The sequence below is a fragment of the Acinonyx jubatus genome, chromosome A1 (assembly GCF_027475565.1).
Source record: "Acinonyx jubatus isolate Ajub_Pintada_27869175 chromosome A1, VMU_Ajub_asm_v1.0, whole genome shotgun sequence".
NCBI classification, from domain to species: Eukaryota; Metazoa; Chordata; class Mammalia; order Carnivora; family Felidae; genus Acinonyx; species Acinonyx jubatus.
The window spans coordinates 175,014,378-175,027,897 of NC_069380.1; the positions used below are offsets into that span (position 1 = coordinate 175,014,378).

General features: G+C 39.9%; 1 protein-coding gene across 6 annotated transcripts in view; it reads left to right on the forward strand.

Annotated features, from left to right (window-relative positions):
- FBXW11 (F-box and WD repeat domain containing 11) overlaps nucleotides 1–13,520 on the forward strand; it is a 119,866-nt gene that overhangs the window by 82,739 nt on the left and 23,607 nt on the right. For all 6 annotated transcript variants that reach the window (XM_027034449.2, XM_027034404.2, XM_053226510.1 and 3 more), the window contains 2 exons: nucleotides 6,096–6,282; nucleotides 7,146–7,236. In XM_027034449.2, the coding sequence (XP_026890250.1) occupies nucleotides 6,096–6,282; nucleotides 7,146–7,236 (278 nt within the window). The remainder of the gene's footprint in view (nucleotides 1–6,095; nucleotides 6,283–7,145; nucleotides 7,237–13,520) is intronic.

Sequence of the window (13,520 nt, forward strand, 5' to 3'; positions counted from 1 at the left end):
AAAAGAAAAAGAAAAAAAAAAAAAAAACCTGGAGAGACAGGAAACACCTGCTTCTCCAGAGGTAGTAAGATTTGTTGCCAGGAAGTTTTAATTATTCACCTGCTAATTTCTGAATTGATTCATCCTGACATCATAGAGGTAGATGCGTGCGCCATTTTGTTGGGACAACAAAATGTTGAACTTTGTGACTTGAGTGTCATTTCACTTCATTTCTGTCTGAATCCTTAGGTCTGTATATGCCAAGTTAAAGGCATCCATTGACATCCTATTGCTGTCAGCAGTTGCATTGTTTTTTCTTTCAAAAGGTTACTAAGTTCAGATTTTACCACTAGATCTGTGACTAGGAAGGGACAGCAGGAGTGGGTGGGGAAGGAAGTTTCTTTGCAGCTGCCCTTTGAAATGTGTTTCTAAAATAATAAAAGTTTCTGTAATTGTATGATCTAAGCAGCTGTGTTAAAACCGGCTGTAGTCAAGGGCATTGAAGTGACATTATACATTTGAGTTTCATTTTGATATAGTGTTGTTTACATACTGAGCTTTGAAATTTGTGCCTCTTAATTGTTTTAATTTATTGTTGAAATTTTTCCAGACCTTCGTCTGGTGCCTATAATTAGCAACAGAAGCACTTCTTCAGCATTGTGTGTGCCGTATTCTGGCCTCATTTTCTGAAACCATAATGTGTCCTCTTGTTGCCTTGGGAAGGGAGGTGGTAGTGGGAGACAGGGGCGGGGGGGGGGGGGGTCTCAGCAAGATAGAGAAATGAGAGCCAGATATTGGTACTTAAGAAAATGCTTAGTTTTAACACTTCAAAGCACTTTCTGGCCTGAGCAGATGGCCCACCTTCTTCAGTAACTTCTTTGTCCTGGATAGGCTTGAAACGAGAAAGTTCCATGGTCTGCTTGGCTCCTGGGGATACTGTTCTAAGGTGTTCTCGTAGAGGTTGTGGGATTCCTGTTATGCTGACATTTAAGGGGATATGCGACTTAGCACCAAGATGTTAGAATGGGCTTTAGTGCTTTGCTAGAGGAGCTGTTCAGCGTTTTTCTTTGTGGAAAATAACAAGAGCAACATTGCTTAGTTTCTTTGACCAATGGTAGCAGTTAAGGGGATTTGGAGATGAGGGAAGGAGAGCAGAGACTGACACTTAGCAAGAGCCTGCTCTGTATCTGATTCCTTCGTAACCTTCTCCTGTTAACCTTTCCAACAAGGCTAAGAAGTTCCTTCTCTGTAAAATGAGGATATTGAGAATAACTGTTGTCAGAGTGTTACTGTGCACATTATATCAGATCATTCATGATAGGTGTCTAATATTATTCCTATTTTATGGGAGACTGAGATCCAAAAAGGAAAACTGATTTGCTTCAACCCAGGTTATCTGACTCTACAGCCAGTGCATTTTCCAAGAGACTGAAATGCCCTGCCTCCTGGAATTGATGGCGTGAACTTAAAGCATTATGCAAGGGAAGTCAGTCTTCTAGATATGATGGAGATGTGGCTGGATTGGAGTGATGGCATTTGAAAGAGGAGGAAAGATGTGTTTGAGATTTCCTTATGTAGAAACTCAGTGATAGTCTAATGGTGAGCTAGACTAAAAAGGATATCAATTGCTATAAGGCAGTAGTTCCCAGTATCAGAATTATCTGGTGGCACTTCTAAAAAGACAGATTCCTGGTCTTCACCATGTAGACATGCTGATTCAGTAGACCAAAAAAATGTCCAGGGAATCTGTTTTTGGTGGTGGTGTTTTTGTTTGTTTTATTTTAAGTTGTTTTTGTTTTTTGTTTTTTGTTTTTTTGAGAGAGAGAACGAGTGAGCCCACAGGCACACACATGAATGGGGGAGGGACAGCGAGTGGGGTGGAGAGAGAATCCTAAGTAGGCTCCACGCTGTCAGCACAGATTCCCACTCGGGGCTCAATCCCACGAACCATGAGGTCATGACTTGAGGACCTGAGCTGAAACCAAGAGTTGGATACCCTATTGACTGATCCACCCAGGTGCCCCTGTTTATTTTTAAAAATCACTTGCCCTAAATGATTCAACTACAACTACACAGGCTTCTGAGAGCCACCTCCTGGACCACCCAGCCAGGTAGAAGACTTGGATGGATGCCACTTTCCCAGCTCAGATACAGACGATGGAGGTGTTGCAGTCATTGAGGAAGTTGCACTGAGTTGCAGGGAGAAAGCAACTATCTGATGCATTCTTATCTCACTATGCATTTCATCACTCAGAGTGAGGGACTCATGAGGGGAACTGGTTAGGGGTGTGTTTATAACCAATTAGGAGGATTTAGTTGACGATATGGAAGTAATGTGGACCTTGAAAGGTGACTGTTCTCATAGAACGTGAGAAACTAGATGAGATAAGTACCCAGAATTAGAAAAATTCAGAGAAGAGCTAAATCTATTAGCCCATGATTAGAGGTGCTAAAAGAAAATGTGATTGTAGAGGGCAGAGAGATTCTGAAATTTGAAATTCTTGTCAGTAAATTTGTCAGCCCTAGCAGTGGAGAGGTACAAGTACCCTATGATTATCCATGGATCTCCCTGATTTTAAATGCAAATGGAAGAAAGGAGCACATGATCATGGAGATACACAAAAAGGAAACACATAGCTTCTATAGACAAGTAGACCTAAAGACATTGTGTGCCAGGGTAGTGATTGAACACGGAGTTGTGATTTTCAGAATTGTGGAACGTTGGGAAGTAATTGAAAACCATAGGCAGAGGGGCTCCTGGGTGGTTCAGTCGGTTAAGTGTCTGACTTGATTTTGGCTCAGGTCATGATCTCAGAGTTCGTGGGTTCCAGCCCCACATTGGGCTCTGCTGTGACAGTATGGAGCCTGCTTAGGATTCACTCTTTCTCTCTCCCTCTCTCCCTCTCTCCCTCCATCCCTCCATCTCTCCGTCTCTCCATCTCTCTCTGCAGCTCAAAATAAACAAACATTAGAAAACCGTAGGCAGAGCTACTAGGTACAGTTGTACCCTTTACAGCTTGTACAACTGCATTTGGTAGCCCTGCATGGATAGTACTCTGAGATGATGGATGAGCAGACTTCTTGGTGTTAAGAGCTGGAGACCTGAGGTTGGGTGTATTGGGGGGATATTGGCTAGTAAATTTAATGTTATACTGTGGCAGACTTTTAAAATGGATTATCAAAGTTAATTAATTTGCAGCTGAAGAGACCGTGTAGGGTTGTGTAAACCTATAAGGATGTATACAGAATGCTAGGAACCTTTACCTCTGAGAGGATTTAGGGATTAAAAATTTTTGCTTATATGCCTTTTATAATTTTTGTGTCATGAACTTGGGTTATATATGTTAAAAAAGGGATACAAAGCAGCTCCTTGCCAACTTGTAAACAAAAAATACAATACCAACTTTATGTAGGAAGCACCAGCAAGGGACTACAAAGAGTAACCATACCAAATTCACTTGATTGTGGGGTGGGAGGTTGGGATAAGGCTATCAGATTAGTAGGTCAGAAGAATGGTACAAAGGTAAAGGTGATAAGGTCTTTATGGGGGGCAGAGTTTCTCCAAATATCCGAACACTGAATAGAGAGATGTGGGCTGGACAGTAGTACATCTGGGTGGCCACAGAACCAGTGGCTCTGTATTGGTACTGTGAGTATTTAATGAATGGATCCACAGTAGCCTCGATGGAAATACAGATCTAGAATCATGGGTGCTGTCCTTGGTTCTGACCCATTTAACATGTTTGCCAAGAACTTGGGATAAAGACTTATTACATTTGCCCATCATGCAGATTTGGTGTGGAATATCCACTCTTCTGGATGACAGAATCAGAATTCTAGAGGTTGACATGCAAGGGTCCGATTAAGCTTCAAAGGTGAATTACAGTAAGGATAACTATAAACTTTTGCATGAAGCTGCCCTTCACCTCTCCATTAGCCATACAAATGTAGAATTAGGGGGAATTTTATTTTTTAAGTTTATTTATTTATTTTGAGAGAGAGAGAGCATGCCTGTGAGCAGGGGAGGGGCAAAAGGAAGATGAGGGAGAATACCAAGCAAGCTCCACACTTTCAGCACCAAGCCCAATGTGGGGCTTGATCCCACGAACCGAGAGATCGTGACCTGAGCCAAAATCAAGAGTGCCAGACACATAACTGACCGAGCCACCTGGGCACTGTGGGGGAATTGCTTTAATAAATCTTTTTGGAAAACAGGCCTAGGAATTTATTTATCTTACTCATCTTAGGAATCTACTGTGATAGGACTACTAGATAAAGGCAGTATAATCTTTGACTGCATTAACTGTGATATAATGACAGTCACCAGAAAAAATAGTGGTCTCAGTGTATGTAGTCTTTATGATCAGATCAGAGCTTGGATATTAGATCTAGTCCAGAGTAGGAGAATTAGTATATGAAAAGCCTGTAAACCACAATCAAGAAAGAGTATGAAGTGTCATTCTCAGAGTTGAAGAAACCATTAGTCTGTAAAGCATTTTAATGCACCATCTCATTTTGATATTTTCAAAATAGAGATTATTATCCCCATCTTATACAGATGAGGAAAACTGAGCTCTGAAAGTTTAAAAGAATTACTTACATCCTGCAAAGTTAATGCTACTATAGAAGCATTTCTATTTATCTTGAAAAAGAGAACAAGTATTTACCTTATATGGTGTTTTGTTGCCTTAAAACTTTTTTATAAAGTTCTTCCATCTGATTCTTACTGGTAGTATGCGAAAGGACAGTGGTTACTGGTAATTACCATTTTTTAATGGTAAAAGACCAAGGGGCAGTGATGTTTCAGGATTATGTTTAAATATTTGTTTCATGTCAAAGAACTGCTACATGGTGAGCCTTGACTTGAAATTGAAATTTTCTGCCTATACGTCTAGTGTTTCCACCACTACAGTAGGTCTGGGAGGTGAGCTTTATTTTTTGTAGCTACAGAAGACTTGCCTAGAGCCATAGGATGGGAGTTCATAGGTGGCAACGTTGATGAAAATGGTGATTTCCTTACTAGATGGCAGTATCAGGCAGACTCTGAATCTTGGTTGTCTTTGGGATGACCCTTGCATTGTGTGGGATAAATCTCATAAGGTTCAAGAATTTACAGACATGCGGTTCTTGCTTTTGAGGATTCTACCTCCATAAGAAGGAGATGAAGAAATGATTGGCAAAGATACATTTAAGGAGACCTGACTTTAACTCTTGGATTGTCACTTGACTTTTCATAAGCTTTTTAAGATGTGTGAGTGTTTCTCCTTCTTTGTCTCCTTGGCTCCAAGAGATTCACATAGGTCATATATTAAATGGATGATTTGTTATGAGAGACGGTAAGTCAGAGGGGAAAGAACACAAACTTAGGAGCAAGAGATCGGAGTTGCAATCTTAGTTTTAGTATTCTATAGTTGTGAAACCTTGAGGACTTAATAACCTCTCTGTGCCTCATCCTTAAAATTTGAGGAATCATTTCCCTGTAGTAGTTTTCTAAGAGTTATGTAAAAGAATGCAAATAAGTCTTTTTTCGTAACATCTGACAAATAGAGACCTGTCCAGGATCCACTTTTATACATAGAATCTGTTGCCATCAAAACATTTTTTTTTTTTTTTAATTTTTAGGGTGCCTGGGTGGCTCAGTCAGTTGGGAATCTGACTGTGCTGACAGCTCAGAGCCTGGAGCCTGCTTTGGATTCTGTGTCTCCCTCTCTGTCTGCCCCTTCCCCGGTCGCGCGCGCGCTCGCTCTCTCTCTCTCTCTCTCTCTCTCTCTCTCTCTCAAAAATAAATAACCATTAAAAAAAATAAATGTATTTTTTTTAAGTAAGCTCTGTGCCCATCCTGGAGCTTGACCTCACAACCCCCAGATCAAGAGTTGCATGCTCTACTGATTGAACCAGCCAGGCACCCTGCCATCAATTATTTTATCTTAAAAACTCAGAACCAAAAAGAAGTGTATGTGTTTATGTACTCATGCACTTGTATATCTGAACTTTTGATATTAGTCAGGTATGTTACCTGGTTCAGGATTTCTTTATTCCTCTTACCTTTACAGAAATGGTGACTGGTACATTTCCATCTCCCTTCCCATTCCTTCATTGCCTTTTCTATTTTGTAGAGCAAGGCTTAGATCACATAGCAGAAAACATTCTTTCTTACCTGGATGCCAGGTCTCTGTGTGCAGCAGAGCTGGTATGTAAAGAATGGCAGCGAGTGATCTCGGAAGGAATGCTTTGGAAGAAGCTGATTGAAAGAATGGTGCGCACTGACCCTCTGTGGAAGGGACTTTCAGAAAGAAGAGGGTGGTAAGTTCCTGGGTTGCTTGTTCCCCTGAAAAAAGTTTTTTGGACATAGGGTCAGTTTGGTTATTCAAACAAGCAGTTTGACTTGCCAAATGTGTTGGCCTATTTTAAAGTGGGAAAGAGGAGTGGTCACAAGTGGCACGTGGGGGAGGGGGAGTTAAAGCTGTTAGAGTAATTCCTTCTGCAATGCATATTTCCTTTACAAGTATTAACTGTTAGGAAGTATTATATAGTTTGAGTGATTTGGCTTTTCAAATCTATGAGTTTATGTTTTCGTTTTCCTTTCACATTTTTCTTAGGTGATGATACTATTACCAAAAGATAGATAAGAAAAAAGAAAATATGAGAACGTCAGTAACATTTTGTTTTTGGTCATTGCTCTGACTGAAGATATGGGAGGCAAGGCGGGCAGGAATTTTCAGCCGACCCATTAACTTAATACGGTTTTATACCTTTATACGTGTCCATAACCTGACCCACTTAGCACAGAAAGAGAGTTACAGCTTGTACAGGCTATGGTGTGAGTGAGGGATAGGGCTGTTGTTTTCCTTATGGGAGGAAGTTTGATGTGTCCCAAGTAAGGTTTTTCACAAAGCTGCCTTAGCATTTTTTATTAAATTATAGAATGAAAGGCTGGATTAATATGCGTTGGGTATTCAGAAAATAAAAGGCCAGGATTGTGCTAGAGAGCTGGAAGTTAAAGTACATTTGTGTCTAAAGTGTAAATGTAATGGTCAGAAATCCTACTTTTGAACTGTTAAAATCAAAACACTCGAAGGGTACACTATTTTTGTCAGCACCACGTTTAAATAAAATTCACCTTTTTATGTGCAAGGTTATAACATCTGTTTGTTTCCATTTGCCAGGGATCAGTACCTGTTTAAGAACAGACCTACAGATGGCCCTCCCAATTCATTTTATAGGTCATTATACCCAAAGATTATCCAGGACATAGAGGTAACTTTATGATTTATCTGTTTTATGGGCTCTTTGTGTCTTGTTCTCAACTTTTTATGTTGCCTTAGAGCGTTTTGTTGATCTAAAAACATGGAGCTAGTAATTTTTTTTTTAAGTTGAACTCTTGAAGCAAATATGTCAACAGTCAGTATAACCTGCAGCCATACTTCAGGGTAGATAATGCCTGTTTGTAAAAACTGACCTGACTTTTCTAAAACCTGAAATGCTTCTGCAAAGTTGCCAGTTAATTAAAACCTGAGTCCAAAGTCAGCTTTTTATTCTAATTTGATAAATTTTCCAAAATCCCAGGCATAGTTTTTCAGGTTAGCAGTTTTACATTTTTGAGCCATCTCTAGAGAATTAGAGAAGGCACAAGGCTCAGTTTCCTCTGTAAATTTCCCATAATTTTTTTTCATAAAAATGACTCAAATACGAATCTAAGCAATAGTTAAGTGGGTTTTATACAGCAAATTATGCTCCTGGACCATTTTGGATTTGAGTGTAACTGCACCAGACCAGTAAAACTCTGTAAACTTGATGAGAAACATTGGAGATGTTTGATATTATTCATGTGTTCTAATTAGTTCAGTTTTATTATTTAGCCCTTTTCCTTGAACCAGGAAAGACAGGCACAGGCATTTCTCATTAACTCTTTCACATGTGTTCTTGGCAGGTCTTGGTTACTTCACTATTTCCTCCTTGGCGAAAAGTTTAGCCTTTGCTAGGCAGTGCTGTATCACCCATAAAGTTATACTCAGTTTCCCAAATGTCAAGTAATCCTCTCTCCCAGGTGATAGACATAAAAGTTATTGTGCCAAAATTCATTAATGGAGAAACATGTGCTTTTTGGGGAGTTCTCCCCCACTCCCTTCCCTTTTAAGGCAGATGTGAACTGATGGAATCATTAGGTTAATGGTAAATTTCATTGTGACTGGAACATCATACTTAAAACACAAACCCTTGTTTTGAGTATCTACTTCCTAAAATGAGCTGTAAAGCAATCTTTTACGGAGGGCTAAATAATTTAAAACTTCTGCCTGACTAATCAAAGGTTAGGAATTACTTGATCCACTGGAAGTTCAAAACTTAGAATAAATTGCTCCTACACTGTTAACTTGAATCTTGAGTTGGTGTGTGTGTGTTTAGGGGAGAGGAGCTGTCTCTTACCCCAAGATAGTTGTACTAATTATTGCTTTGCATACATATTAGAAACTATATTACTTTTTGCTTCTTTTTTCAACTGTTCTTTCCAAAGCAACTCCAGATTTCCTTGACTAATTTCAGCAAATCCTTTGTTATGAGAAGGATGATGTTTAAAGTCAATATTAATAAATAGGAACTCTGGAAGAACTTTGATCAGGTTGAAGATTTTGGTGACATAGATTATTTAATCCTCATGAGTACTGTTATAATCAGTAGTATGAACTCAGTACTCTGTGGCATGATAATATGTGACACTACCTACCGTAACCATTTCCTCAGGCTAAAATAATATTTTACAGTTAGTGGAGGAGGCAGATGTGAGGGAAATAGAGCTATGGGGGAAAACCCTATTTGATGCAAAACCTCTACATCATGGTGGTCTACCCAGTGGTTCTTAAAGTGTGGTTTGGGAAAACCCACTGGTGGCCCACAAGAGTCTCCTCCACATTTTTGTGGGCTAGATCTCTTAGTGTAAGGGATGATGTTTTATACTTTGGCATATTCACTAATAGTAGTAATAATAAAAAATAATGTATCATGCCTACAAGACCGTTTACTTGTACTAGATACTTTGTTAAGCATCTTATGATACACTTTTCCATTTAGCATTCTGAACAGTACCTGAAAGGTAGGCCATGTCCTTACTCAGAGCTAAGGAAATGGAGACTCAACAACATTAAATAGCTCGCCCCAGATCACACAGTGAGTAATAGAGTCTGTGATCAACCTACAATTCTTCTGCACTTACTACAACTTTTTTGTACTCGAGATCACTGGTGCCTCATCAGAATAGAGTTCTTTACCTCTGTTTTGGGAGTGTGTTTTATTCTGACCAGGGTGAACACGCATGTAGAGAGTTGTGTCAGTGACCTATGGATCAAACAAATAGAGACTCAAGGACTTGATTCTTGACCATATGGCTGGCATGAAACTCTCACAGCAGAAGAGAATAATTACAGGTACACTCTGTTGAGCTCTTGCAGTATACCATGAACTATGTTGTATGACTTACAAAGATTATTGCGTTTAATTCTTAAAACAAAGTACATATTATCCCTATCTGTAACAAGGGAAAACTGAGACTAAGGGATGGGAATTGAACTGAGGTCTGTTTAGCTTTGGGGTTAGTGTGTTGTTTATCATTTTCAAAGTGGAAAACTCAGGAAGTGAAGGAGAAAGAGGTGTGATGTTACATGCCTATGGACTTTTCAGGGTGATCTCATCTCTCCCCAGTTGTGTGAGTACTCAGCATCCTTGACTGCTAGTTTAAAAAAAGGGCATGAGTTAAGGTAAGATTAATTGGCCTTGTTATAGTCTACTTACGGCAAAGGTAGTATTTTAAAGGGTTTTAATTTTAAGAAGCACATTGCCAAAGATAAATTACACCCCGAGCATCAAGTGGGTGCTTATGCCCCCTGCCCAGTTGCCCCTCCATGCCTACAGAGTCTCTGTGTAGTTTCCATATACTTGGCGAAGTTGCCAGTACACAACAGCTTCTTCTTTTCTTGCTCTACTTTGACAGCTGTGTTTCAGGTACTGTCTTTGTCATCTGTCCATTCCTAGATTTGACTGTGATGAGCAGATGACCTTGCCCTTCTACATTGACCCATCACAAATCGGCTAATTTTTAAGAAAAAAAATAGAAAACCTAGCTTAGTGTGGCCAACTCCCATTATTGAGGAAATGAAGATGTGAGAGATGAAGTCTAGGGAGAATAAATAAGAATTCTTAGCTTTCTGCAAAGCTTCATTTCTCTTGGGTGTTCTTGCCACACGGGTGGGGGGGGGGCGTGGGCATGGTTTAGAGTACCTCTGAGTTGAGAAGGAATTCCTGGAAAACCTGAGGCACATTCCTCAAAGATGCAGCCATATTTCCCCTGCTATCTAGAGTCTCAGTTGTTCTGCTCACTGCTAATGGTGAGCTTACTATTAGGTACTTTGCTGCAGTGATTTGATTTAACTCTCAGACGATCAAAACAGAGTCTTAGTCCAAAGCTCATGCTCTTTTCATGCTCTTTTGGGGGTCTACCATGCCCCCAATCGTCTCTTAGCAGAGAGGTGGGAATTGTTACAATAGACTTAATCAGAATTCTGTGTCCTGAACTTGGATTTTTCTCTGTTGCCATCTCAGAGTAGTGTAAACTCTTTCATGTAATATGCATTTCCCCTCTTTTTATTCACTGGATTAAAGCCTTTGAAGCACTCTCCTTGGAATAGACCACTGGTAAAATGATGGTGTGTTGTATCGCACCTTTTAATAAACCACATTTTATTCAGGGAAAGTGGGAAGCTTTTTTGTGGTTTGCAAACTTGATATTAATATTGTCCTGACCAGAAAATGCTGAAACTTGCCCACCCACCCAGTTGTGTTTAGGCTTCTAAAAATAATGTTATTCCTCCATACTCAGACATCTGTTTTCACTCTATTGCCAATTTAAATGCCGCTGTATACTCTGTGTATCATGGCTACTTTCCCAGTATTTTTAAAATTTGCACAGGGTAAGGGGATTTTACAAGTTCTCAAAAACACGAAGGACTCCTCTACAGTAGCCACACCACATGATGTCTAAGTGTAATGGCAGGTATCTGCATAATTAAAGAGGTGCACCTGTGTATGCCCTGTATCCCTGCTGCTGGAGTCACAGTTGAAATGCACTGGAAGGCTGAGCCCCTTCCCAGGAATGGTTAGGGAGGGCCCAAGGCTAGCAGCATTAGATACCAGCCCAGACTGAGACAACCGTTCCTGACATCTTGGTGAGAAGATTTTGTTGGTCACAGCCTACTCCTTTGGGTCTGTGTTCTCCACAGCTGTTTGTAGGCACTGTGATGAGCACTTTATATGTGTAATTTCATTTGCTCCTTACAAGAGTTTTAAGGAAGTAGATCTTATTTTTCCCATTTTTACAGAGGAGGAAACTGCAGCACAAACAGTCCCACCTCATTTGCCAAAGCTGCTAACTGACCTAGGTATTTTCTGTACCACACTGGGCTGCCTTCCATTTTTAAGGGTCTAGTATTTTATTTTTTATTTATTTATTTTTTTAAAGACCTGGCTTATAAGCATTCTAGTAAGAGTTGAGGTCGTCGAATATGGTGGTAGGTAGTATTTTGGGCAGGCATAGTCAGCAGGACGTGCTGCTTTCTTTTGTGGGTGGCCCAGGGAATTGAGAAGAGTCGAGTCTCAGGAGTTACACGAGATTGGTGTGCAGCAAAACCATCTGTTCCCTGCTCTGGGTTAGTGTCCCTTTCCTGGCATTTTGAAACAAACCACTTCTGTGGTGATTCAGGAGCTTAAAATTTTTTTTTAACACAGCCTTAAGCGGGAGCTCCCTAAAACGACCCATCAAGAATGACCTGGCAGACCTTTTATTTAAAATTCAGAAATGTATTTTAGAAAAACTAGGCTCTTTTCTGAATATTGAAAAGCTAAGCCATTTCCTAGTTCTTAACTTCCATTCAGCTTAGAACAAGAGCCTGTAATCTGACAGAGCTTTGGAGAGGGCCTGGCCTCCATTTCTTATGTGAGGGCCAGAGGCAGAGGGTATGGCCCAGGCTGTCACATCAGGCGGTGTTCTCTGACCAGACGTTGCAGGGGATGGGTGTGCCCCCAGGCTGACTGCTGCCTCACCCCAACTCCTCTTTGGTCCTCTCTGCTGTATCTTTAGGTCTTTAGGTATAGTAAAAGATTGTAATCAAGTCGCCCAGTTCTAGAAAACATTTTCCACTCGAGGGAGCATATAGGCAGTTCTTTTTGGTATGAGGCTTCTTCTGCTTTCTCTTTTTACATTATTTTTTTTTTTCAGTCTCCCATGTGATAGTAAATACTTTTCCTTTGCATTGAAATATAGAGAGTAACAAAGCTGCTTTACTGATTTGATGATATTTTAAAGCAAATGTTTATGTTTTATAACTGAAAGCAGTTGTATGAATTTTTAAAATAACACCCGAGATGCACACACACACATATATATACACACACACACACACACACATATGTGCATATATATGTATATATGTAAGTTATGTTACGTATTCAACTTTGTAATACTTCGGGTTTATATGGAGTCATGCCTTCTGCAGCAACTCTTTGGGCCCCTGTAGGGTGTAGCCTGAATATCGGTAACCACTGCCAAGAGTCACTGGCCATGAATGAGACTTGTTACCAGTGCATCTGTCTCCTAAGTCAGCGTTTTCCTGGTATACTTAGCATGCTGAGGTGGCTCAGTCACTATCTAAAAATATATTAGCTCTCTAAATGATTCTAAGCATTGAGTTCAGTTTAAGTCTTTTTTTCTGGACCCCTTTTCTAAAAGTCGCTTATATACTCAGATCTGTTATCTACATTGGTAGCAGTAACAGAGGTGGGGTGAATTATTAATATTCTTATTATTAATTTTGGTTTTGGAATATTCTTTATTTCTGACATTTCACAAACTTACTGGAGATGATGATGCTGGCTCAGAAGCTCTGACTTGGTAGCAGATGGGCAGATGAGCGTTTCCTCACTCCTGGCATCTCCATGACACCTCCTTGCATCCCTCGGGTGTTAGAAATATGCAATCCTGCCCTCTCTCAAGGCTGTACATAGGAGCTCTTTGAGGGCAGGGATTATATTTCCAGGCTCCTGTGCTAAGTGTGGAGGCCACAAATGATGAAACATTTTCCTTTTTAGGTATATGTGTATCACTATCTCCAACCTTCCATTTCTTTTTCTATAAAAGGAGGACAGTAATTTCGGCTTCAGAGTTGTGATGATTAAATTAGCTATAAAATATTTAAATCACATACCATAGTGTTATGAAAGCATAGTACCTGGCACATAACATTCAGTAAATTTGAACAGTTTAGAGCATACAGAAGCATACTGCCTTCAACATAAGAGGAGATACAGTTTGTCAGATGTCAGCAGAGCTAGTAATTAAGTGCATATTGTGAATGAAGATGAGACTTATCACCATCCTTTAGCAGAGCAACTAATTAAACTTTCAGCTACTCATATAATTAACTACTCAGAGATAATCTTTCAGGCTATATCCTGAACTCAGGTGTAACCAATTATTTTAGTCCCCATCGTCCCCTAAT